At 55.8% G+C, this 26,817-nt stretch overlaps 1 protein-coding gene across 1 annotated transcript in view; it reads left to right on the top strand.

The window, feature by feature from the left end:
- The first annotated feature begins 11,169 nt into the window (after positions 1–11,169).
- ACTL6B (actin like 6B) overlaps positions 11,170–26,817 on the top strand; it is a 61,634-nt gene continuing 45,986 nt past the window's right edge. The window contains 3 exon segments of the mRNA XM_075346747.1: positions 11,170–11,269; positions 14,128–14,204; positions 14,360–14,522. Of these exon segments, the coding sequence (XP_075202862.1) occupies positions 11,245–11,269; positions 14,128–14,204; positions 14,360–14,522 (265 nt within the window). The 5' untranslated portion in view covers positions 11,170–11,244.

The raw sequence follows: 26,817 nt of genomic DNA on the forward strand, positions 1-26,817 counted from the left end.
GGAGCCTTGTGCTCTCAGACCCCCAGTTTCCCCGTCTCTTCTCTGTGAGGAGGGGTCGGGGGTCTGTCACTATGGCCAGAGTGGAGCCTTGTGCTCTCAGACCCCCAGTTTCCCCGTCTCTTCTCTGTGAGGAGGGGTCGGGGGTCTGTCACTATGGCCAGAGTGGAGCCTTGTGCTCTCAGACCCCCAGTTTCCCCGTCTCTTCTCTGTGAGGAGGGGTCGGGGGTCTGTCACTATGGCCAGAGTGGAGCCTTGTACTCTCAGACCCCCCCAGTTTCCTCTTCTCTGTGAGGAGGGGTCGGGGGTCTGTAACTATGGCCAGAGTGGAGCCTTGTACTCTCAGACCCCCCAGTTTCCTCTTCTCTGTGAGGAGGGGTCGGGGGTCTGTCACTATGGCCAGAGTGGAGCCTTGTGCTCTCAGACCCCCAGTTTCCTCTTCTCTGTGAGGAGGGGTCGGGGGTCTGTCACTATGGCCAGAGTGGAGCCTTGTGCTCTCAGACCCCCCCAGTTTCCTCTTCTCTGTGAGGAGGGGTCGGGGGTCTGTCACTATGGCCAGAGTGGAGCCTTGTGCTCTCAGACCCCCCCAGTTTCCTTGTCTCTGTGAGGAGGGGTCGGGGGTCTGTCACTATGGCCAGAGTGGAGTCTTGTGCTCTCAGACCCCCAGTTTCCTCTTCTCTGTGAGGAGGGGTCGGGGGTCTGTCACTATGGCCAGAGTGGAGCCTTGTGCTCTCAGACCCCCCCAGTTTCCTCTTCTCTGTGAGGAGGGGTCGGGGGTCTGTCACTATGGCCAGAGTGGAGCCTTGTGCTCTCAGACCCCCCCAGTTTCCTCTTCTCTGTGAGGAGGGGTCGGGGGTCTGTAACTATGGCCAGAGTGGAGCCTTGTGCTCTCAGACCCCCAGTTTCCTCTTCTCTGTGAGGAGGGGTCGGGGGTCTGTCACTATGGCCAGAGTGGAGCCTTGTGCTCTCAGACCCCCTGTCACAACCACCGGGGGGGGTCACTCAGAAATCCCCCGCGCTGGCTACCAGTACGTCACAATCGGGGGGTAACAAGTGGGGGTCACCCCTCCTTTATACCTCCCGACCGACAGACAGAGCACGTGACGCGCTCTCTAGCGCCCCTCTTATAGTCAGGCCAATTATGGATTTGCCCGACAATAAGCAAGGAGGCCGCTATACTACTTATGCCGATTATTGAAGGGTCCCCGGTGAGAGTAAGGTATATATTCCCCCGTCCTCCGCGGGCGGAATATATAAAATCTCCCCGAATCTCACTGGCCTCCCCACAATAATCCTTGGCACAATTCGCTGCCACCAACCGATTTACGGTAACTATTAGCCGAACACACAGACGTGGGATTCAAGATCGAGATAACAGAACAGCCCAAGATTAATTATATAATTTAATCAGCCTAAAGCACACTAGAACTACAATATATACAATAGGGAATCTACAGAATATACAGTTATGTCAGAGTACAGTTACAATCAAAGCATGGGTTACAAACAGGCATACACAGTTCCAGCAGTTACCTTGTTGCGTCTGGCCACAGGGGGGCGCTGTAGACCAGGTTTCCAGGAACTCCCTCACAGGTCTTTCCCAACCAGGCCCCCGAGCAGAAGAACCCTGGAAAATGGCCGAAGTAGGGTTATCAACCTGGGCAATCCAGGTCCCCTCCTACCTTAGTGACCTCACAGGGAAGCACTGCCACTCCCCCTGCATGGATCAGAATTATCCAGCAAAGGGGATATTGGCCATAACTTTGCCTGGGAGCGTCGTAGGCAGACGCCAATGCTCTCATTGTGACAGTTATGAATTTAGCTACAGAACGAGGGGACTCATGACCTGTCTGCCAGTTCCCCATTGGCTGATATCACGCCTGGGGCATTTCCCAATGTCCTGCTCCCATAAAAAGGGGGTGCCGGCATCGTCCACATGCGGAGACACCATTTTTATGGTTGCCATATTTATCGGAAATATGGCTTGCGAGATATGAACCATTTTTTACTGGAGTCGTTCTGTCTGGCTATTTCCATAGCCTTGCTAACTAGCTAGCAGCCCCCACTACAGGGTGACGGCAGGGAGTCATCCTGTGTCCATTGTCCTAAAGCCACCTAATTTCCATATCACAGGACATGGCCATGGGATTTGTTGCTAAACCAGTTGTGTGAAGGAAAGGGGGGGTGACACCAGGAGAGGGCTTCCTGACATACTTGAATATCATGATTTATCGTCATATCTCCGGATTTACCTCACACCTCCCCCCTTTTGAGGGCGCTAGGGGGCAGCACACTCCGGTGTTCCCCCGTGCGCCCGTCCGCGACCTCTCCTTGTCGGGACAGCCCGTCTGCGTTACCGTGGTCACGGCCCCTTTTGTGGCGAATGGTGAAGTTGTATTGCTGGAGCGCAAGGCTCCATCGCAACAATCGCCCATTCGTCCCAGAGACGGTGTGCAACCAGCTGAGGGGATTGTGGTCCGTCTCCACGATGAAGTGGCGCCCGTATAGATAGGGTTGCAGACGCTGCAGGGCCCACACTATGGCCAGGCACTCCTTCTCCATCGTGGAATAGGCCACTTCCCTTGGTAACAGCTTCCTGCTCAGGTACAAGACTGGGTGCTCTTGGCTCGCAGAGTCCACCTGGCTGAGCACCGCACCGAGGCCGAAGTCACTGGCGTCGGTCTGTACTACAAACGGCCGCGTGAAGTCGGCTGCCTGTAGCACGGGCGGGCTGGACAGGGCGTCCTTTAGGGCCCGGAAGGCTGTCTCGCAGTCCATTGTCCAATCGACTGCAGAGGGCAGCTTCTTCTTGGTGAGGTCCGTCAAGGGCTTTGCCAGGCTACTATAGCATGGAACAAACCTCCTATAGTACCCAGCGGTCCCCAAGAAGGACATCACCTGCTTCTTGGTCCTGGGGGTGGGCCAGGATGCGATGGCTTCCACTTTCTCAGGCTCGGGCTTCAGTGTTCTCCCGCCTACCCGGTGACCGAGGTACTGGACCTCGCTCATGGCCAGCTGACACTTTCCCGGCTTGATGGTCAAACCTGCCTGGTGGATCCGCCTGAGCACCTGTGCTAGATGCTCTAGGTGGTCCTCCCAGGTGGGACTGAAGACGGCAATGTCATCCAGGTACGCGGCCGCGTACCCTTCAAGTCCCTTGAGCAGGGTGTTGACCATCCGCTGGAAAGTGGCAGGGGCATTCCTCATCCCGAATGGCATCACCGTGGACTCGTACAGTCCAAATGGGGTAATAAAGGCAGAGCGTTCCCTGGCCTTGCGAGTCAGGGGGATCTGCCAATATCCCCGGCTCAGATCCATGATGGTCAGGTACTGAGCCCCGGCCAACTGATCGAGCAGGTCATCGATGCGTGGCATTGGGTACGCATCGGCGACCGTGACCGCATTGAGCCCCCTGTAGTCCACGCAGAACCGAGTGGTTCGGTCCTTCTTAGGGACGAGGACTACAGGCGAGGCCCAAGCGCTGTTGGATGCCTGGATCACCCCCAGCTTCAGCATCTCGTCAATCTCCTGGCGCATGTGTTGCTGCACCTCCAGGGAGACCCGATATGCTGAACGCCGGATCGGGGGATGATCCCCAGTGTCCACGTGATGGACAGCCAAGTCAGTCCTTCCGGGCTGGTTGGTAAACAACCCCCGGAAGGGGTGTAGGGTGGCCCACAGCTGGGACCGTTGGTCCTCCAAGAGCTGGTGGCCAACCTCCACATCCTCAATGGATCCGCCTGCCCTAACCTGGGCTAGCATATCCAAGAGGGTTTCCGCTTCTCCCTCCTCGGGCAGGTTGCACACGGGGAGCGCACATGCCTCCCGCTCATGATGTGCCTTCATCATGTTCACATGGAAGGGCTTCCGCCTTCCACGGGCAGGGTCCAGGGTGACCAGGTACGTCACAGGGTTGAGCTGCTGGTACACGAGGTATGGGCCTTCCCAGGCTGCCTGAAGCTTGTCCTGTGGTACGGGGACCAGTACCCACACCTCTTGACCCACTTGGTAGGTCCTCTCACAAGCGTTCTGGTCGTACCAACGCTTCTGATCGGCCTGGGCTTGAGCCATATTGTCGTGTACCAGTTGCGTCAAGGCCTGCATTTTGTCCCGGAAGCGCATGACATACTCGATAACCGACACTCCAGGGGTGGCCAAATCCCCTTCCCAAGCCTCTTTCACCAGAGCCAGGGGGCCCCGCACACGTCGCCCGTACAGGAGCTCAAACGGTGAGAATCCTGTTGAGGCCTGTGGAACCTCCCGGTAAGCAAATAACAGGTGTGGGAGATACCGCTCCCAGTCACGCCCATGGGAGTCGACCAACATCTTAAGCATCTGCTTTAAGGTGCCATTGAACCGCTCGCACAGGCCATTAGTCTGTGGATGGTACGGGCTGGCCACCAGATGTCGCACCTGGACTTGCTTACAGAGGGCCTCCATCAGCTGGGACATGAATTGGGTCCCCCGGTCAGTGAGCATTTCCTGGGGAAAACCCACTCGGGAGAAAATCTCCAGCAATGCGGTGGCCACCTTGTCAGCCCGAATGGACGACAAGGCCACTGCTTCTGGGTACCGGGTGGCATAGTCCACTACCGTCAGTATGAAGCGTTTCCCGGAGCTGCTGGGGATGGCCAGCGGGCCGACCAGATCCACAGCCACCCTCCTGAAAGGCTCATCGATGATGGGCAGAGATACCAGTGGGGCTTTGGGGCGTGGCCCCGCCTTCCCCACTCTCTGACAGGTTTCACACGAACGGCAGTAGGCAGCCACATCGGCCCCCATTTTTGGCCAGTAGAAATGCTGGTTTAACCTGGCCTTGGTCTTAGCGATCCCTAGGTGTCCGGCCATCGGAATCTCATGTGCGATCCGCAACAACTCCGTCCGGAACGGATAGGGTACCACTAACTGTCGGTCCCTGGGCCACGCCTCCGGTGAACCCTGCTGGACCGTGGCCCGGTACAGCCGTCCTTGGTCCCAGACCACTCGCTCCGGGTCCGAGTCCGAGGGAGGCTGTGCCGCCTGCTCCTTAAGAGCTTTCAGGCTGTCGTCAGCTTCTAACGCTGCCTGAAACCCCTGACTAGATGTGGCCAGAATCGACGAGACTGTCACATCTTCAGTCAGTACCCCGGGACCTGTGTCCTGGCCTCCACCTGACTCGGCTGCCACTTGGTCAGAAGGGGAAGAGCGATCGGACCTCCGGGAGGCCCCTTGGCTTCCAGCACTCCCACTGCGGGTGACAGCGGCCACAGCCGCTGCGACCGTGGGTCGTGCCTGCTCCTCCTCCGTTCCTGACCAAGTCGCCGGTTCAGGCAGACCTACCTGGCTTCCTGACACCCCGGTTGTGGGGGAACCATGCACCGAGATCTTACCTGGGAGCACTTCCGCTCCTGGACCGGCCCCAATCTCACCTGCCTGTTCCCCTCCTGCAGCAACAGAACCCCGCTGTGAAATCTCTGGGGACCCCACATTTGCTGTGGTAGCCCCCACCCCACACACTGGTCCTCCCCCTGCAGCACCCTGCTCTCTGCTTATCCCTGCAGAGGGCAACAGATCCCAGCTCACAGGCTGGTTACTTGTAGAGGCATTGTCACACCTTTCTCTGACCCCCTCCCCTCCTGTCACAGCTGCAGCTGCGTGTGTGTCTATGGTGTCTATGCAAGCAGAAATATCAGAGTTCACTCCCTCCTCCCTTACATCATTCATAGATAACACATTAACATTGTCCGGAGGCATGTCAATACTGGCTGAAGGTTCAGCCCTTGGTTGGGGCCCAAACTGGGAGGTTATCTGCCCCAAATCTGTCCCAAGTAGCACGTTTGCAGGGATCCGATCAGTTACCCCCACCTCCCTCACCCCTCGCCCTGCGCCCCAGTCCACATAAATGTCAGCAACAGGCAGCGCCGGGTCAATGCCTCCAATCCCGGAGACAGCGAGGGTTTTTCCAGGGATCAAGTCTTGGGGGGACACCATCTCAGGCCGCACCAGAGTCACCTCCGAGGCGCTGTCTCGCAGTCCTATGGTCACAGACCGGCCGACGGTGACAGGTTGGAAGCTGTCCAGGGACCTACCACCACCCCCACCCACACAATACACCTTGGGCGGCCCTTGGGACGGGGACGGAGCCGGGGCCTTGGGACGCTGAGGGCACATGGCCTTGAAGTGTCCAGGTAGGTTGCACTGGTGGCACCGTCTTGGTTCTGCCACGGGCCTGGAGAGGGGAGTTGAGGGGGACACCCCCTGCAGTCTAGGGGCAGGTGGGGCAGTCGCAGAATTCATCTTACCCCCTCTCCAGGTGCTGCTGGTGGCCGCTCTCCTGGCCTCAGGGGCCCGGTTGTTGGTGTAGTCATCGGCAAGGGCAGCTGTAGCCGTGGACCCCTTTGGCTTCTGGTCTCGGATGAACTGGCGGAGATCCTCAGGGCAGTTCCACAAGAGTTGCTCCGTGATGAACAAGTCCAGGATCTCCGGTCCGGTGGAAAGCTGCAGGCCTTGGGTCCAGTGGTCGGCAGCTCGGGCAAGTGCCCGCCGGTGGTCAGCCCAGGAGTCCTTTGGTCCCTTCTGTAGGCTCCGGAACTTCTTGCGGTAGGACTCTGGAGTGAGGTTGTACTGTTGGATCAGGGCCCGCTTGATGGTGTCGTAGCCCTGATCTGCCTCAGCAGGCAAGTCCCCAAGGACATCCAGGGCCTTACCCCTTAAACGGGGGGTCAGGTATTTGGCCCACTGGTCCTTGTTCAGATGGTGCTGCAAGCAAGTCCGTTCAAAAGCAGTCAGGAAAGAGTCCAAGTCTCCATCCTTCTCCAGCACTGGGAAGTCCTCAACACGGACCTTTGGAAGTTTGGTGTTTTGAAGGTCACATGTGGCTGATGAGGGCCGGAGCTGAGCTAGCTGCAGCTGGTAGTCACGGTCTGCCTGTCGCTCTCGCTCTTCACGCGCTGCCTGCCGCTCTCGCTCCGCAGCCTCACGCTCTGCGTGCCGCTCTGCCCTGCGCTCTGCCAGGAGTTCCTTGTAGCCCTTCTGGTCTCCAGCCTGGAGAAGGGCCATAGCCATTTGAAGAAGGCTATCCGAGCCTCCCAGGCTCGGTGGAATGGCACGTGGTGATCTGCGGCACGCTGCAGAGCTAGGCGATTCACTGTCCCTTTCAGAGCGGAGGGCTGGCATCTGGCTCGTTGAGGAACCTTGGGTGAGCTGCTCCTCATCTTGTCCAGCAGTGCCAGGTTGCGCAATGTCCTCGGCAGAACGGTTTTCTGGCGTCGAGCTCCTGGAGGACTCGTGGGCAACCTCCTCATTGCTGTCCACAGCACCGTCCTCCCTCTCTTCGGCTCCTGCCTTAGCATTGGCCAGTTGCATAGCTCTGCTCCTGGTGCCATCAGCCATTCTTGCAGACTTTTGGTCACTGACACAGAACTGACACCTGATGCCTCCACACACCTTACAGTATCTGCACTCTGACACTCTAGTGTTGAGCTAGTCTGAAGACCCCAGCAGCCACAGCTGCTGCAGGCAGTCTTTAGTGTCTGGGAGTATGGGTCTCACACTCACACACACTATTATCTCGATCCCACCGCTATGCCACCAATATGTCACAAACCACCGGGGGGATCACTCAGAAATCCCCCGCGCTGGCTACCAGTACGTCACAATCGGGGGGTAACAAGTGGGGGTCACCCCTCCTTTATACCTCCCGACCGACAGACAGAGCACGTGACGCGCTCTCTAGCGCCCCTCTTATAGTCAGGCCAATTATGGAATTGCCCGACAATAAGCAAGGAGGCCGCTATACTACTTATGCCGATTATTGAAGGGTCCCCGGTGAGAGTAAGGTATATATTCCCCCGACCTCCGCGGGCGGAATATATAAAATCTCCCCGAATCTCACTGGCCTCCCCACAATAATCCTTGGCACAATTCGCTGCCACCAACCGATTTACGGTAACTATTAGCCGAACACACAGACGTGGGATTCAAGATCGAGATAACAGAACAGCCCAAGATTAATTATATAATTTAATCAGCCTAAAGCACACTAGAAACTACAATATATACAATAGGGAATCTACAGAATATACAGTTATGTCAGAGTACAGTTACAGATAAAGCATGGTTTACAAACAGGTATGCAATTCAATCAGTTACCTTGTGCGTCTGGCCACAGGGGGGCGCTGTAGACCAGGTTTCCAGGAACTCCCTCACAGGTCTTTCCCAACCAGGCCCCCGAGCAGAAGAACCCTGGAAAATGGCCGAAGTAGGGTTATCAACCTGGGCAATCCAGGTCCCCTCCTACCTTAGTGACCTCACAGGGAAGCACTGCCACTCCCCCTGCATGGATCAGAATTATCCAGCAAAGGGGATATTGGCCATAACTTTGCCTGGGAGCGTCGTAGGCGGACGCCAATGCTCTCATTGTGACAGTTATGAATTTAGCTACAGAACGAGGGGACTCATGACCTGTCTGCCAGTTCCCCATTGGCTGATATCACGCCTGGGGCATTTCCCAATGTCCTGCTCCCATAAAAAGGGTGTGCCGGCATCGTCCACATGCGGAGACACCATTTTTATGGTTGCCATATTTATCGGAAATATGGCTTGCGAGATATGAACCATTTTTTACTGGAGTCGTTCTGTCTGGCTATTTCCATAGCCTTGCTAACTAGCTAGCAGCTCCTACTACAGGGTGACGGCAGGGAGTCATCCTGTGTCCATTGTCCTAAAGCCACCTAATTTCCATATCACAGGACATGGCCATGGGATTTGTTGCTAAACCAGTTGTGTGAAGGAAAGGGGGGGTGACACCAGGAGAGGGCTTCCTGACATACTTGAATATCATGATTTATCGTCATATCTCCGGATTTACCTCACACCCCCCCAGTTTCCTCTTCTCTGTGAGGAGGGGTCGGGGGTCTGTAACTATGGCCAGAGTGGAGCCTTGTACTCTCAGACCCCCCAGTTTCCTCTTCTCTGTGAGGAGGGGTCGGGGGTCTGTCACTATGGCCAGAGTGGAGCCTTGTGCTCTCAGACCCCCAGTTTCCTCTTCTCTGTGAGGAGGGGTCGGGGGTCTGTCACTATGGCCAGAGTGGAGTCTTGTGCTCTCAGACCCCCCCAGTTTCCTCTTCTCTGTGAGGAGGGGTCGGGGGTCTGTCACTATGGCCAGAGTGGAGTCTTGTGCTCTCAGACCCCCCCAGTTTCCTCTTCTCTGTGAGGAGGGGTCGGGGGTCTGTAACTATGGCCAGAGTGGAGCCTTGTACTCTCAGACCCCCCAGTTTCCTCTTCTCTGTGAGGAGGGGTCGGGGGTCTGTCACTATGGCCAGAGTGGAGCCTTGTGCTCTCAGACCCCCAGTTTCCTCTTCTCTGTGAGGAGGGGTCGGGGGTCTGTCACTATGGCCAGAGTGGAGTCTTGTGCTCTCAGACCCCCCCAGTTTCCTCTTCTCTGTGAGGAGGGGTCGGGGGTCTGTCACTATGGCCAGAGTGGAGTCTTGTGCTCTCAGACCCCCATTTTCCTCTTCTCTGTGAGGAGGGGTCGGGGGTCTGTAACTATGGCCAGAGTGGAGTCTTGTGCTCTCAGACCCCCCCAGTTTCCTTGTCTCTGTGAGGAGGGGTCGGGGGTCTGTAACTATGGCCAGAGTGGAGCCTTGTGCTCTCAGACCCCCCCAGTTTCCTCTTCTCTGTGAGGAGGGGTCGGGGGTCTGTCACTATGGCCAGAGTGGAGCCTTGTGCTCTCAGACCCCCCAGTTTCCTCTTCTCTGTGAGGAGGGGTCGGGGGTCTGTCACTATGGCCAGAGTGGAGTCTTGTGCTCTCAGCCCCCCAGTTTCCTCTTCTCTGTGAGGAGGGGTCGGGGGTCTGTCACTATGGCCAGAGTGGAGTCTTGTGCTCTCAGACCCCCAGTTTCCTCTTCTCTGTGAGGAGGGGTCGGGGGTCTGTCACTATGGCCAGAGTGGAGTCTTGTGCTCTCAGCCCCCCAGTTTCCTCTTCTCTGTGAGGAGGGGTCGGGGGTCTGTCACTATGGCCAGAGTGGAGTCTTGTGCTCTCAGACCCCCAGTTTCCTCTTCTCTGTGAGGAGGGGTCGGGGGTCTGTCACTATGGCCAGAGTGGAGTCTTGTGCTCTCAGACCCCCAGTTTCCTCTTCTCTGTGAGGAGGGGTCGGGGGTCTGTCACTATGGCCAGAGTGGAGTCTTGTGCTCTCAGACCCCCAGTTTCCTCTTCTCTGTGAGGAGGGGTCGGGGGTCTGTCACTATGGCCAGAGTGGAGTCTTGTGCTCTCAGACCCCCAGTTTCCTCTTCTCTGTGAGGAGGGGGTCGGGGGTCTGTCACTATGGCCAGAGTGGAGTCTTGTGCTCTCAGACCCCCAGTTTCCTCTTCTCTGTGAGGAGGGGTCGGGGGTCTGTCACTATGGCCAGAGTGGAGTCTTGTGCTCTCAGACCCCCAGTTTCCTCTTCTCTGTGAGGAGGGGTCGGGGGTCTGTCACTATGGCCAGAGTGGAGTCTTGTGCTCTCAGACCCCCAGTTTCCTCTTCTCTGTGAGGAGGGGTCGGGGGTCTGTCACTATGGCCAGAGTGGAGTCTTGTGCTCTCAGACCCCCAGTTTCCTCTTCTCTGTGAGGAGGGGTCGGGGGTCTGTCACTATGGCCAGAGTGGAGCCTTGTGCTCTCAGACCCCCCAGTTTCCTTGTCTCTGTGAGGAGGGGGCTTTGTCTTCGGACATAGTTTTTCCTCAGATTTGGCTTCACTGTTTTCGCTTTTCTTTCCTTCTGATTGGACGCGTCTTAGTTTGGAGACGTTTCCACTTGAAGATTTTTTGGTGTTTTTTTCCCTGATGAATTTTGGGTGATTTTTTCAGCTTTATGATCTGCTCATCCTGAGCCCTCCTGGTGCATGATAAGGGGAGAAGTCGGCCATTGTCCTACACAGGCAGCAGAAAAGCAGCCGTGCATGCTGAGCCTTGTAGTGCTCAGCAGCTGAAAACCCCACGATGATGTCAGTCATTCCTAAACTTTGTAGAAATTGTGCACTGCCCCTTTAAACCCCCCTCCCCTCTCGCCCCCTCTGTCCCTGGATTCTTTAATGTCAGCCGACACACTAGTTTCTTAAAGGGCTCATGAGTGGCATTCCTTTCAACCAATGAGAAGACAGAGCTGTGTCTGCCCCTTCTGTGATTGGACCATGCCCAGAGCTGTCTGCAGGAGGCGGGATCGAAGATAAAGGGGCAGGAGGTGATGCTCGGAGCTGCCCAGACATTGTGTCCTCGGGTGTCCGGACAGCATGAGTGGAGGAGTGTATGGGGGAGGTAAAGCTGCACTGCACCCACTGCATGCCGGGAGCAGACCCCGAGCACCCCCGAGTGCCCCCTGCTCCACCTGCACAGTGCCCCCTGCTCCACCTGCACAGTGCCCCCTGCTCCACCTGCACAGTGCCCCCCTGCTCCACCTGCACAGTGCCCCCCTCTGCTCCACCTGCACGGTGCCCCCCTGCTCCACCTGCACGGTGCCCCCCTGCTCCACCTGCACAGTGCCCCCTGCTCCACCTGCACAGTGCCCCCCTGCTCCACCTGCACAGTGCCCCCCTCTGCTCCACCTGCACGGTGCCCCCCTCTGCTCCACCTGCACGGTGCCCCCCTGCTCCACCTGCACGGTGCCCCCCTCTGCTCCACCTGCACGGTGCCCCCCTGCTCCACCTGCACGGTGCCCCCCTGCTCCACCTGCACGGTGCCCCCCTGCTCCACCTGCACAGTGCCCCCCTCTGCTCCACCTGCACAGTGCCCCCTGCTCCACCTGCACAGTGCCCCCCTGCTCCACCTGCACAGTGCCCCCCTGCTCCACCTGCACAGTGCCCCCCTGCTCCACCTGCACAGTGCCCCCCTCTGCTCCACCTGCACGGTGCCCCCCTCTGCTCCACCTGCACGGTGCCCCCCTCTGCTCCACCTGCACGGTGCCCCCCTCTGCTCCACCTGCACGGTGCCCCCCTCTGCTCCACCTGCACGGTGCCCCCCTGCTCCACCTGCACGGTGCCCCCCTGCTCCACCTGCACGGTGCCCCCCCTGCTCCACCTGCACGGTGCCCCCCCTGCTCCACCTGCACGGTGCCCCCCTGCTCCACCTGCACAGTGCCCCCCTGCTCCACCTGCACAGTGCCCCCCTGCTCCACCTGCACGGTGCCCCCCTGCTCCACCTGCACGGTGCCCCCCTGCTCCACCTGCACAGTGCCCCCCTGCTCCACCTGCACAGTGCCCCCCTGCTCCACCTGCACGGTGCCCCCCTGCTCCACCTGCACGGTGCCCCCCTGCTCCACCTGCACGGTGCCCCCCTGCTCCACCTGCACGGTGCCCCCCTGCTCCACCTGCACGGTGCCCCCCTGCTCCACCTGCACGGTGCCCCCCTGCTCCACCTGCACGGTGCCCCCCTGCTCCACCTGCACGGTGCCCCCCTGCTCCACCTGCACGGTGCCCCCCTGCTCCACCTGCACGGTGCCCCCCTGCTCCACCTGCACGGTGCCCCCCTGCTCCACCTGCACGGTGCCCCCCTGCTCCACCTGCACGGTGCCCCCCCCCCTTGCTCTGCCTGCACGGTGCCCCCCCCCCCCCTGCTCCGCCTGCACGGTGCCCCCCCCCCCCCTGCTCCGCCTGCACGGTGCCCCCCCCCTTGCTCCGCCTGCACGGTGCCCCCCCCTTGCTCCGCCTGCACGGTGCCCCCCCCTTGCTCCGCCTGCACACTGCCCCCCCCCCCCTGCTCCGCCTGCGCACTGCCCCCCCCCTTGCTCCGCCTGCACGGTGCCCCCCCCTGCTCCGCCTCCGTGGTGTTCCGTCCTGTGCTATATTCATTCAATTATCTTCCAGTCACTTCCAGAGCTACACTCACTCTTCTGCTGTTACATTGTGTCTTATCCATCCGTCTCCTCCGGAGCTGCGCTCACTATTCTGCTGTTACATTGTGTCTTGTGTCTTATCCATCCGTCTCCTCCGGAGCTGCACTCACTATTCTACTGTTACATTGTGTCTTATCCTCCAGTCACCAACGGAGCTGCACTCACTATTCTGCTGTTACATTGTGTCTTTTCCATCTGTCTGCTCCAGAGCTGCACTCACTATTCTGCTGTTACATTGTGTCTTATCCATCCGTCTCCTCCAGAGCTGCACTCACTATTCTGCTGTTACATTGTGTCTTATCCATCCGTCTCCTCCAGAGCTGCACTCACTATTCTGCTGTTACATTGTGTCTTATCCACCCGTCTCCTCCAGAGCTGCACTCACTATTCTGCTGTTACATTGTGTCTTATCCATCCGTCTCCTCCGGAGCTGCACTCACTATTCTGCTGTTACATTGTGTCTTATCTATCCGTCTCCTCCGGAGCTGCACTCACTATTCTGCTGTTACATTGTGTCTTATCCTCCAGTCACCAACAGAGCTGCACTCACTATTCTGCTGTTACATTGTGTCTTATCCATCCGTCTCCTCCGGAGCTGCACTCATTATTCTACTGTTACATTGTGTCTTATCCTCCAGTTACCAACGGAGCTGCACTCACTATTCTGCTGTTACATTGTCTTATCCATCCGTCTCCTCCGGAGCTGCACTCACTATTCTGCTGTTACATTGTGTCTTAGCCATCCGTCTCCTCCGGAGCTGCACTCACTATTCTGCTGTTACATCGTGTCTTATCCATCCGTCTCCTCCGGAGCTGCACTCACTATTCTGCTGTTACATTGTGTCTTATTCATCCGTCTCCTCCGGAGCTGCACTCACTATTTTGCTGTTACATTGTTCTTATCCATCCGTCTCCTCCGGAGCTGCACTCACTATTCTGCTGTTACATCGTGTCTTATCCATCCGTCTCCTCCGGAGCTGCACTCACTATTTTGCTGTTACATTGTGTCTTAGCCATCCGTCTCCTCTGGAGCTGCACTCACTATTCTGCTGTTACATCGTGTCTTATTCATCCGTCTCCTCCGGAGCTGCACTCACTATTCTGCTGTTACATCGTGTCTTATTCATCCGTCTCCTCCGGAGCTGCACTCACTGTTCTGCAGTCACTTTCTCACATGTTTGGCGGTAGCGGCAGCTGTCTGGCACACATGTGATGGCCGCCTTCGTGTGACCCCCCTCTGTTATGACCTGTTTTCGGACCCCCTGAATCCCCTTGTGTCTTGTAGATGAGGTCGGGGCGCTGGTGTTTGACATCGGGTCCTTCTCCGTCCGGGCTGGTTACGCCGGTGAAGACTGCCCTAAGGTACGGCCGTCCCCGGGACGCTCTGGAGGTCCTTGGTGCCCGTTGCTGTCACCAGTGGGTGCGACATTTGGGGGCATCTTGTGCAGAATAAGCCGGGGCGACCCCCACTGATGACCACACGAGACCCCCTAATCACCGCTCTTCTCCCCGCTCAGGCCGACTTCCCGACCACGCTGGGGGTCTTCTCTGCGGACGAGTCTCTGACCTCGGAGATGGAGAAGGACCGGAAGCTGAGCCGGGCGTATTACATAGACACCACGTGTCTCCACGTGCCACGGCCGCTCACCGAGGCCACGTCACCGCTGAAGAACGGCATGAGTGAGACGCATGCGCCAAAACGCAACCCAGCCATGTGTTGTCCGCAGCGCAGCGCTCACCGTGTGCCATCCTGTGCTTCCCGCTGCTGACGGCCACCGCAATCATTACCCATAATCCTTCATTGGGTGAGGGCATCTGTAGGGTGCGAGGGGCAGAAACTGCCATCCCCCGGTCACTATATACTATAACTATATATATATATATATATATATATATATATATCTATATATATATATATATATATATATATATATATATTACTATATACACCGCCCGATCTCACCTCGCTGGTGATGACACTCGCCCTCAGGCATCGCCATCATGTACTGCCCCGAAAATGCCTGTGCCCAACACAGCGACAGTGCCCTGACTACATCACCTACACAGGGCGCCCTCTAGTGGTGGCTGTAGATAGTAGTGATCCTTCCTCAGTGCTCCCTCTAGTGGTGGCTGTAGATAGTAGTGATACTTCCTCAGTGCTCCCTCTAGTGGTGGCTGTAGATAGTAGTGATTCTTCCTCAGTGCTCCCTCTAGTGGTGGCTGTACATAGTAGTGATGCTTCCTCAGTGCTCCCTCTAGTGGTGGCTGTAGATAGTAGTGATCCTTCCTCAGTGCTCCCTCTAGTGGTGTCTGTAGATAGTAGTGATCCTTCCTCAGTGCTCCCTCTAGTGGTGGCTGTAGATAGTAGTGATTCTTCCTCAGTGCTCCCTCTAGTGGTGGCTGTAGATAGTAGTGATCCTTCCTCAGTGCTCCCTCTAGTGGTGGCTGTAGATAGTAGTGATTCTTCCTCAGTGCTCCCTCTAGTGGTGGCTGTAGATAGTAGTGATTCTTCCTCAGTGCTCCCTCTAGTGGTGGCTGTAGATAGTAGTGATTCTTCCTCAGTGCTGCCTCTAGTGGTGGCTGTAGATAGTAGTGATCTTTCCTCAATGCTCCCTCTAGTGGTGGCTGTAGATAGTAGTGATCCTTCCTCAGTGCTCCCTCTAGTGGTGGCTGTAGATAGTAGTGATTCTTCCTCAGTGCTCCCTCTAGTGGTGGCTGTAGATAGTAGTGATCCTTCCTCAGTGCTGCCTCTAGTGGTGGCTGTAGATAGTAGTGATTCTTCCTCAGTGCTCCCTCTAGTGGTGGCTGTAGATAGTGGTGATGCTTCCTCAGTGCTCCCTCTAGTGGTGGCTGTACATAGTAGTGATGCTTCCTCAGTGCTCCCTCTAGTGGTGGCTGTAGATAGTAGTGATCCTTCCTCAGTGCTGCCTCTAGTGGTGGCTGTAGATAGTAATGATCCTTCCTCAGTGCTCCCTCTAGTGGTGGCTGTAGAAAGTAGTGATCCTTCCTCAGTGCTCCCTCTAGTGGTGGTTGTAGATAGTAGTGATTCTTCCTCAGTGCTCCCTCTAGTGGTGGCTGTACATAGTAGTGATCCTTCGTCAGTGCTGCCTCTAGTGGTGGCTGTAGATAGTAGTGATTCTTCCTCAGTGCTCCCTCTAGTGGTGGCTGTACATAGTAGTGATCCTTCCTCAGTGCTGCCTCTAGTGGTGGCTGTAGATAGTAGTGATTCTTCCTCAGTGCTCCCTCTAGTGGTGGCTGTAGATAGTGGTGATGCTTCCTCAGTGCTCCCTCTAGTGGTGGCTGTACATAGTAGTGATCCTTCCTCAGTGCTCCCTCTAGTGGTGGCTGTAGATAGTAATGATCTTTCCTCAGTGCTGCCTCTAGTGGTGGCTGTAGATAGTAGTGATCCTTCCTCAGTGCTCCCTCTAGTGGTGGCTGTAGATAGTAGTGATTCTTCCTCAGTGCTCCCTCTAGTGGTGGCTGTAGATAGTAGTGATGCTTCCTCAGTGCTCCCTCTAGTGGTGGCTGCAGATAGTAGTGATCTTTCCTCAATGCTCCCTCTAGTGGTGGCTGTAGATAGTAGTGATCCTTCCTCAGTGCTCCCTCTAGTGGTGGCTGTAGATAGTAGTGATTCTTCCTCAGTGCTCCCTCTAGTGGTGGCTGTAGATAGTAGTGATCCTTCCTCAGTGCTGCCTCTAGTGGTGGCTGTAGATAGTAGTGATTCTTCCTCAGTGCTCCCTCTAGTGGAGGCTGTAGATAGTAGTGATCCTTCCTCAGTGCTCCCTCTAGTGGTGGCTGTAGAAAGTAGTGATTCTTCCTCAGTGCTTCCTCTAGTGGTGGCTGTAGATAGTAGTGATCTTTCCTCAGTGCTCCCTCTAGTGGTGGCTGTAGATAGTAATGATTCTTCCTCAGTGCTCCCTCTAGTGGTGGCTGCAGATAGTAGTGATCTTTCCTCAGTGCTTCCTCTAGTGGTGGCTGTAGATAGTAGTGATCTTTCCTCAGTGCTCCCTCTAGTGGTGGCTGTAGATAGTAGTGATGCTTCCTCAGTGCTCCCTCTAGTGGTGGCTGTAGATAGTAGTTATTCTTCCTCAGTGCTCCCTCTAGTGGTGGCTGTAGATAGTAGTGATTCTTCCTCAGTGCTGCCTCTAGTGGTGGCTGTAGATAGTAGTGATTCTTCCTCAGTGCTCCCTCTAGTGGTGGCTGCAGATAGTAGTGATCTTTCCTCAGTGCTTCCTCTAGTGGTGGCTGTAGATAGTAGTGATCTTTCCTCAGTGCTCCCTCTAGTGGTGGCTGTAGAAAGTAGTGATTCTTCCTCAGTGCTTCCTCTAGTGGTGGCTGTAGATAGTAGTGATGCTTCCTCAGTGCTCCCTCTAGTGGTGGCTGTAGAAAGTAGTGATTCTTCCTCAGTGCTTCCTCTAGTGGTGGCTGTAGATAGTAATGATTCTTCCTCAGTGCTCCCTCTAGTGGTGGCTGTAGATAGTGGTGATGCTTCCTCAGTGCTCCCTCTAGTGGTGGCTGTACATAGTAGTGATCCTTCCTCAGTGCTCCCTCTAGTTGTGGCTGTAGATAGTAATGATCTTTCCTCAGTGCTGCCTCTAGTGGTGGCTGTAGATAGTAGTGATTCTTCCTCATTGCTCCATCTAGTGGTGGCTGTAGATAGTAGTGATCTTTCCTCAGTGCTCCCTCTAGTGGTGGCTGTAGATAGTAGTGATGCTTCCTCAGTGCTCCCTCTAGTGGTGGCTGTAGATAGTAGTTATTCTTCCTCAGTGCTCCCTCTAGTGGTGGCTGTAGATAGTAGTGATCTTTCCTCAGTGCTCCCTCTAGTGGTGGCTGTAGAAAGTAGTGATTCTTCCTCAGTGCTTCCTCTAGTGGTGGCTGTAGATAGTAGTGATCTTTCTCTAGTCCCTTCCACGACAGCATAGGAGGTTGTCTCTCCACGCCCTAATTGGGACAGGAAGTTCAAGAGGTTTAAAAGGACCCTCCCACCTCCCATAGCCAGTGTCTTTCCTGTCCCCATGGGGCATGGAGAGGTTTTTATTTTCTCCTATGCTGTGGTGGCCGGCGAACTACAGTATAATATTTTTTTTTTTTTTTTCTTCCCCTGTTACCTTAAGCCGGACAGCATCGGTCGGGCCTTCACCGCTCCTCCCTTGCTGTTCCCTCACGCTGTGGGGGACCGCTGCTCCAGCCTTCCGGAACCTCCTCTGGGGTGATGCAGGCTGTTGAGCTCCCCAGCCGGCGTCCTCCCTGAGCCGCCGGCCGCTTCCTGCATGCACGCTGCCGGAGCGATCCGGAAGTGCTCCCGGGGGCGGGACTTCCGGTCTTGCGAACTTCCGGTTGAGCGCTTCCGGTTTGCGGAGGCAGCGTGGAGGACACGCCGCCGCTGACACGGCCTGTCGGGGACCTGCTGCAGGAGGCGGGGAACATTACCAGTCGCTGGGGGGGGCAGGCCTTTCCACAGGAAGGCTGCCCGGAAGGCATCAGAACCACGGTAAGGTTTCTTCTGTGTGCACTGTCAGGTCTTCCTCTGCTTCTGCAGAGCCCAGCGTTTCCCCTGCTTCAGTAAGAGGCTGAGGGACGGTCCCTTATGCCTGGTATCAGGCTGACTTGGTGAGTGGTTTCCAGGAGGATGTGCCTGCTGGTATTTGTGTCAAGTCTGACAAGTGTGCAACGGAAACTTTGCCAGCAGTGTACGTCTGTCCCTTCCATGGGCTACTGGGAGTTGAATCTCAGTGGACACTCCTGGATATTGCTGTATCAGGATATGGGCTGGCTGCCTGGTCTGATGACGCCTCTCTGTTCCGTTGAGTGGAGAGGGCAGGCATCGTGTATATAGACACCGTCCCTTGTGCCAAGCTACGGTCCATGTTGATACAGGAGCTTCAGGCCTCGCTGGCCTCCCTCCCTGCTGCTGACCCTTCTGCCACAAAACGGTTACCTCCAGTCGTCTGATCCTGAGGCTGATTCCGCCTCGGTGGGTCCCGATAAAGCTTTTCCTCCGGGAGGCCTGACCGGTCTTTTCTTTTTCCCTGAGATGATTGGGGGATCTTAATGGAGCAGTTGGGTGCACTATGGGGTTGGAGGATGAGTAGGTCCTCCCCTCCGTTCAGGGCGAAATATTCGCGGACCTGAAAACCACTGGGCATGCTACTGTCCTGGATCTTCTCTCTAGAATGGGATTTCCTTGAGGAGCTTTCTGGAGTGTCCTCTGACACAGTTTCCCCTGGAGAGTTCTGGGTTGCTTTGGGAGATTCCCATGCAGGTGGCCAAGGTCGCTCTACAAACGGCACTCCCCCTTGCGGACGATTACCAGCTTGGGAATCTGATCGTTAGGTCAGGAGTCTCAGGAAGAAGTCCTAGGAGGCTTCGTCGTCTCCCATCGGGCCCATACTGCCTCCTCTTCGGTCCCCCTGTCCCTCCTTTGCAGGCTCGACCAGTGGATGCTCATTTCCTGGGGTGCTCCTAGGGTTGAGTACTGGAATCCCTTCCCTTACTTAGGAAGGAACTAGTTTGACAGGTACCTCTGTGTAGTCGGTCCGCCTGGCTGCCAGGACCTCAGTCTTGTCTAACTTGGACAGACGAGCTCTAGGCTAAGGCTTGGAGTAGGGACTCTCCTTCCACACTGCGGATTGCTCCCGTCTGTTTCAGGGTTGGGCCTGCCCTGGATGATATTCTGGACAGGGCGACTGATCGTCAGGCCAACCGGATACACCCTCCAGGCAACGGTCATTTCGTCCCTCGATACCTCGGGCCTCCCAGCCCAAGGGGTGAGGTGAGTCTGACCGTGGGAACTACCCTTTGGGTGAGGGGAGTACTTTTCTCATCCCTTCCCATCCACAAAGTCCTCAGCATGACGAACAGTGTGTCGGCTCGGGTGGGGAGACGGCTCTCTGCCTTTCTTCCCCAGTGGCGGGCCTTCTCCGCCTGGCCAGGGGTCCTACAAGCTCTTCTCAGAGGGTCTATTGGTCTCTTCCCCCAACCAACAGCCCCCCCCCCCCCCCGGCCTCCGCGACACACCATCTGGGGACGTCCGGTTTTTTTCATCTATCTGAGGCGTCTAATTCCAGCGGGTCAGATGCCGTCGTTTCATGCATGGAGTCTGGCAACTCTGTTGTTCCCCTGCTCGGTCTCCGCCACCTGTTGGCCTCGATTGCCCTGAGGGACGCCTAGTTCCATGTGCCCTTCCATCCTTGTCTCCGGCAGTACCTCAAAATTGCGGTTCTGCACGGAGGGGCCATGCTTCATTTCCACTTACAGATACTTCCCTTCGGGTTCTTCTCGGCTCCAAGGCTCTTTCAAGGATCAGGGTTGAGGTGGTCACCTTCCTCCGTTGCAGAGTTGGCCTCATCCTGACAGGCATCCTTCCCCCAGAGGATCACAGATTGACGCTGCTGGCCAAACTCTCTATGTTCATAGACAAGCGCGCCCGACCCTTCGAGGCGCTATATCGGCCCTGGGTTTATGACGTCCTGCATTCCCTCAGTCTTGTGGGCTCCGGCCCACTCTTGTTGTCTATGGGATCATATCCTGGTTCATTGGGTCGGACTCCCTTCCTTCCTGAACTCCGGTTTCGCCTGTCGGCACCCGTCTTCTCGTCCCTTCTCTGGTGTGTCCCTACAACCTGATGGTTGGGGTTGCCTGGACCCGGTCACCCCTGGTTACACTGGCAGCCGATGCCAGCCAGAGGGGCTGGGGGGCTATGGTGGACGACTATCAGTTCAGGGGGGCTGGAGCCCTTAGGTCGGCACCCAGTCCTCCAACTACCGGGAACTCGGGGTGGTCGGAGAAGCCCTCCTCGCTGCCCAGGATCCCATCCGGGACACTCATGTCCAGGTCTACTGGGACAATGGCTCCACAGTGGCACATCTCCGCCATCAGGGCAGTACTAGGTCGGCGCCCTGAAGTCTGTGTCCTCCCGGATCTTCCACTGGGCAGGGCAGTCCCTGCTGTCCCTTTCTGCAGTCCATCTACGAGGGTCCCTACACCTTCCAGCAGACTTCCTGAGTCGTCAGGATGTTCACCCAGAGGAGTGGAGTCTGGCCCAAGCGGTGTTCTGCTCTCTGGTGGCAAGGTGGGGTACTCCAGAGGTGGACCTCTTTGCTTCAGCAGGAACTCGCCAGGTCGCAACATTGTCTCCCTGAACCCTCGGGGCAACGCGTTGGGGGTGAACGCCTTCTGCCACGATTGGTCCTTTTTGCCTCGATACGCCTTCCCGCCTACTCCTCTTCTCGCACGAAGCCTGAGGACGATCAGGGACGACGGAGCCACGACCATCCTGGTCGCTCCTCTGTGGCCGCGACGGAGTTGGTACTGCCTGATCCTGACTCTCAGCCTCGACGGACCGGTCCTCCTGGGTTCAGACCCCAGTTTCCTGTCTCAGGATCAGATATTCCATCCGGTCCCCCAGGAGCTCCAGTTGGCTGCCTGGCTTCTGAGGCCCGAGCACTGAAGGCCCAAGGACTTTCTGACTAGGTCGTGGCTGCTCTACAAAAGGACCGTACACCAGTGGCTAGTAGTATTTCCCCTGAGGTCTGGATGAGATTTCCTCCTGGTGTGGTTCTCGGCCTCCTGACCCGCTCCGGCCTACCATTGCGCAGATTGTCGAGGTCATCCAGAGTGGATTGAACTTAGGCCTTCGGCCCAGCGCCCTGAGGGTGTAGATCTCGGCGCTTCGTACAGTCTTGTCCCGGCTCTGGCAGATCGTCGCTGGATCCACAGTTTCAGGGTGTCCGCTAGTAGGCTCTGTCCGCGGCGGAGGATCCTGACGCCTTGCTGAGATCTCAATGTGGTCCTTACCGGATTTTCTCGGTCACCCTTTGGGCCACTGTCCTCTTGTAACATTCGTTCTCTTTCTCACAAGACTGCCTTTCTTGTGCCTATTACGTCTTCTCGTAGAGTCGGGGAACTTCAGGCTTTGTCTATTCGGGAGCCTTCCGGACCGTCAGAGATGACAGCATTGTTTTCAGCTGGACCCTTCCTTCCTTCCCAAGGTGGTTTCGGCTTTTCACCATTCTCCGTCCTTCATCCTGCCTTCCTTCTGTCAGACTCCTCCGGGTGAGGAAGGGTTTCATTCTTTGGTTGTTCGTCGGACAGTGTTGCACTACCTGGAGGTTACTGCTTCCTGGCGCCTTGATTATATCCTGTTCATCCAGCCCTTTGGCCGACATAAGGGCAGGTAGGTGGCTAAGAGTGCCGTCGCCAACTGGATTGTGCGGGCAATTTGAGACGCCTACCTCGCTCAGCATCTCTCTCCGCCTACCGGATTCACGGCGCACTCCACCGGGGCTCCCTCTGTCTCCTGGGCTGCATGGGCAGGGGCTTCTCCTGAGCAGATCTGCAAGGCAGCTACGTGGTCTTCCCTCCATACTTTCATGAAGCATTATTGTCTGGATCCGGATTCCAGCAGGGATTGGCTTTTGGCAGGACAGTCCTGCAGGCTGTGGCCCCCCCCCCTAGGTATCAATTCTTTGGTATTCCTCCTATGCTGTCGTGGAAGGGACTAGAGAAATAAGAATTATTCTTACCGTTAATTCGATTTCTAGGACCTTCCACGACAGCAGGTAATTCCCTCCCCTTTTATATTCATATATTCATGGATATGTTGTACTTCTCATTTGCTATGGGTTCTTTGTAAGACACTGGCTATGGGAGGTGGGAGGGTCCTTTTAAACCTCTTGAACTTCCTGTCCCAATTAGGGCGTGGAGAGACAACCTCCTATGCTGTCGTGGAAGGTCCTAGAAATCGAATTAACGGTAAGAATAATTCTTATTTCCTCAGTGCTCCCTCTAGTGGTGGCTGTACATAGTAGTGATCCTTCCTCAGTGCTCCCTCTAGTGGTGGCTGTACATAGTAGTGATCCTTCCTCAGTGCTGCCTCTAGTGGTGGCTGTACATAGTAGTGATCCTTCCTCAGTGCTCCCTCTAGTGGTGGCTGTAGATAGTAGTGATGCTTCCTCAGTGCTCCCTCTATTGGCGGCTGTAGATAGTAGTGATCCTTCCTCAGTGCTCCCTCTAGTGGTGGCTGTAGATAGTAGTGATCCTTCCTCAGTGCTGCCTCTAGTGGTGGCTTTAGATAGTAGTGATTCTTCCTCAGTGCTCCCTCTAGTGGTGGCTGTAGAAAGTAGTGATTCTTCCTCAGTGCTCCCTCTAGTGGTGGCTGTAGATAGTAGTGATCCTTCCTCAGTGCTCCCTCTAGTGGTGGCTGTAGATAGTAGTGATCCTTCCTCAGTGCTCCCTCTAGTGGTGGCTGTAGATAGTATTGATCCTTCCTCAGTGCTGCCTCTAGTGGTGGCTGTAGATAGTAATGATTCTTCCTCAGTGCTCCCTCTAGTGGTGGCTGTAGATAGTAGTGATCCTTCCTCAGTGCTCCGTCTAGTGGTGGCTGTAGATAGTATTGATCCTTCCTCAGTGCTGCCTCTAGTGGTGGCTGTAGATAGTAATGATTCTTCCTCAGTGCTCCCTCTAGTGGTGGCTGTAGATAGTATTGATCCTTCCTCAGTGCTCCCTCTAGTGGTGGCTGTAGATAGTAGTGATCCTTCCTCAGTGCTGCCTCTAGTGGTGGCTGTAGATAGTAGTGATCCTTCCTCAGTGCTCCCTCTAGTGGTGGCTGTAGATAGTAATGATTCTTCCTCAGTGCTCCCTCTAGTGGAGGCTGTAGATAGTAGTGATGCTTCCTCAGTGCTCCCTCTAGTGGTGGCTGTAGATAGTAGTGATTCTTCCTCAGTGCTCCCTCTAGTGGTGGCTGCAGAAAGTAGTGATTCTTCCTCAGTGCTCCCTCTAGTGGTGGCTGCAGATAGTAGTGATCCTTCCTCAGTGCTCCCTCTAGTGGTGGCTGTAGATAGTAGTGATGCTTCCTCAGTGCTCCCTCTAGTGGTGGCTGCAGATAGTAGTGATCTTTCCTCAGTGCTCCCTCTAGTGGTGGCTGTAGATAGTAGTGATCCTTCCTCAGTGCTCCCTCTAGTGGTGGCTGTAGATAGTAGTGATGCTTCCTCAGTGCTCCCTCTAGTGGTGGCTGCAGATAGTAGTGATCTTTCCTCAGTGCTCCCTCTAGTGGTGGCTGTAGATAGTAGTGATCCTTCCTCAGTGCTCCCTCTAGTGGTGGCTGTAGATAGTAGTGATCCTTTTTCAGTGCTGCCTCTAGTGGTGGCTGTAGATAGTAATGATTCTTCCTCAGTGCTCCCTCTAGTGGTGGCTGTAGATAGTATTGATCCTTCCTCAGTGCTCCCTCTAGTGGTGGCTGTAGATAGTAGTGATTCTTCCTCAGTGCTCCCTCAAGTGGTGGCTGTAGATAGTAGTGATCCTTCCTCAGTGCTCCCTCTAGTGGTGGCTGTAGATAGTAGTGATTCTTCCTCAGTGCTCCCTCTAGTGGTGGCTGTAGATAGTAGTGATTCTTCCTCAGTGCTCCCTCAAGTGGTGGCTGTAGATAGTATTGATCCTTCCTCAGTGCTCCCTCTAGTGGTGGCTGTAGATAGTAGTGATTCTTCCTCAGTGCTCCCTCAAGTGGTGGCTGTAGATAGTAGTGATCCTTCCTCAGTGCTCCCTCTAGTGGTGGCTGCAGATAGTAGTGATCCTTCCTCAGTGCTCCCTCTAGTGGTGGCTGTAGATAGTAGTGATGCTTCCTCAGTGCTCCCTCTAGTGGTGGCTGTAGATAGTAGTGATCCTTCCTCAGTGCACCCTCTAGTGGTGGCTGTAGATAGTAGTGATGCTTCCTCAGTGCTTCCTCTAGTGGTGGCTGTAGATAGTAGTGATCCTTCCTCAGTGCTCCCTCTAGTGGTGGCTGTAGATAGTATTGATCCTTCCTCAGTGCTCCCTCTAGTGGTGGCTGTAGATAGTAGTGATTCTTCCTCAGTGCTCCCTCTAGTGGTGGCTGTAGATAGTATTGATCCTTCCTCAGTGCTCCCTCTAGTGGAGGCTGTAGATAGTAGTGATTCTTCCTCAGTGCTCCCTCAAGTGGTGGCTGTAGATAGTAGTGATCCTTCCTCAGTGCTCCCTCTAGTGGTGGCTGTAGATAGTAGTGATTCTTCCTCAGTGCTCCCTCTAGTGGTGGCTGTAGATAGTATTGATCCTTCCTCAGTGCTCCCTCTAGTGGAGGCTGTAGATAGTAGTGATGCTTCCTCAGTGCTCCCTCAAGTGGTGGCTGTAGATAGTAGTGATTCTTCCTCAGTGCTCCCTCAAGTGGTGGCTGTAGATAGTAGTGATTCTTCCTCAGTGCTCCCTGTAGTGGTGGCTGTAGATAGTAGTGATCCTTCCTCAGTGCTCCCTCTAGTGGTGGCTGTAGATAGTAGTGATTCTTCCTCAGTGCTGCCTCTAGTGGTGGCTGTAGATAGTAGTGATTCTTCCTCAGTGCTCCCTCTAGTGGTGGCTGTAGATAGTAGTGATGCTTCCTCAGTGCTCCCTCTAGTGGTGGCTGTAGATAGTAGTGATCCTTCCTCAGTGCACCCTCTAGTGGTGGCTGTAGATAGTAGTGATGCTTCCTCAGTGCTTCCTCTAGTGGTGGCTGTAGATCAGGGGTGGGGAACCTTTTTACTGCCGGGGGCCATTTGGAATTTCCTACTAACCTTTGGGGGCCGCACAACATTATCAACCTGAAAAATAACCCTGCTATATTTGGTCAAACGATTAACTCACCCCTATTGTGGTGGCCGGAGCTGCTTCTCTTTGGTGCGATTGTAATGTTCGGTGATATTGATCATCTTGTTTCTCGCAGCTGCTTTTCCAGGTTTGTCTCTGTCTGGAGATGCTGGGGGCATACACATCACAGGAGGGGCCAGGGCGCATAAATTACAGGAGACACTGGGAGTACACATCACAGGAGGGGCTGGGGCATATACATCACAGGAGGGGCTGGGGCATATACATCACAGGAGGGGCTGGGGCATATACATCACAGGAGGGGCTGGGGCATATACATCACAGGAGGGGCTGAGGCATATACATCACAGAAGGGGCTGGGGCATATACATCACAGGAGGGGCTGGGGCATATACATCACAGGAGGGGCTGGGGCATATACATCACAGGAGGGGCTGGGGCATATACATCACAGGAGGGGCTGGGGCATATACATCACAGGAGGGGCTGGGGCATATACATCACAGGAGGAGCTGGGGCATATACATCACAGGAGGAGCTGGGGCATATACATCACAGGAGGAGCTGGGGCATATACATCACAGGAGGGGCTGGGGCATATACATCAGTAGGGGGCATGGACAGCCCTGGCGGTGGCACAGACATGACTGGGGACACGCACAGCACTGGGTGGCAGCACGCACTGCACTGGGTGGCAGCACGCACTGCACTGGGTGGCAGCACGCGCTGCACTGGGTGGCAGCACGCGCTGCACTGGGTGGCAGCACGCGCTGCACTGGGTGGCAGCACGGACTGCACTGGGTGGCAGCACGGACTGCACTGGGTGGCAGCATTAGGGAGACAGACAGGTCTGGGGGAACATAGACATCAATAGGAGAGCACGGACTGGGGAGCATAGAAAGCAGTGGGAGGGTACAGACAGCAGTAGCGAGTTAAGAGCACTGAGGGGTGGCACACAGCACTGGGGAGCATGGACAGCATAAGGGGGACACAGGCAGCACTCACCGTGGCATGGACAGCACTGGTGGCAGCATGGACAGCATTAGGTGGTGCGGACAGCACTGGTGGGGGGGCATAGACATCACCCAGGGGGTACAGACAGCACTAGGGGGGGCACGGACAGCAGTGAGGGGTTACACCGCGCTGAGGGGGTACACAGCACTGGGGTGTACACAGCATTAGGGGGTACACACAGCACTAGGGGGTACACACAGCACCTGGGGGTACACAGCACTGGCGGGTACACACTGTACTAGGAGGTACACAGCATGAGGGGGTACACACAGCATGAGGGGGTACACACAGCACGAGGGGGTACACAGCACGAGGGGGTACACACAGCATTAAGGGGTACACAGCATTAGGGGGTACACACAGCATTAAG

This window comes from Anomaloglossus baeobatrachus, chromosome 4, assembly GCF_048569485.1.
Source record: "Anomaloglossus baeobatrachus isolate aAnoBae1 chromosome 4, aAnoBae1.hap1, whole genome shotgun sequence".
Lineage (NCBI taxonomy): Eukaryota > Metazoa > Chordata > Amphibia > Anura > Aromobatidae > Anomaloglossus > Anomaloglossus baeobatrachus.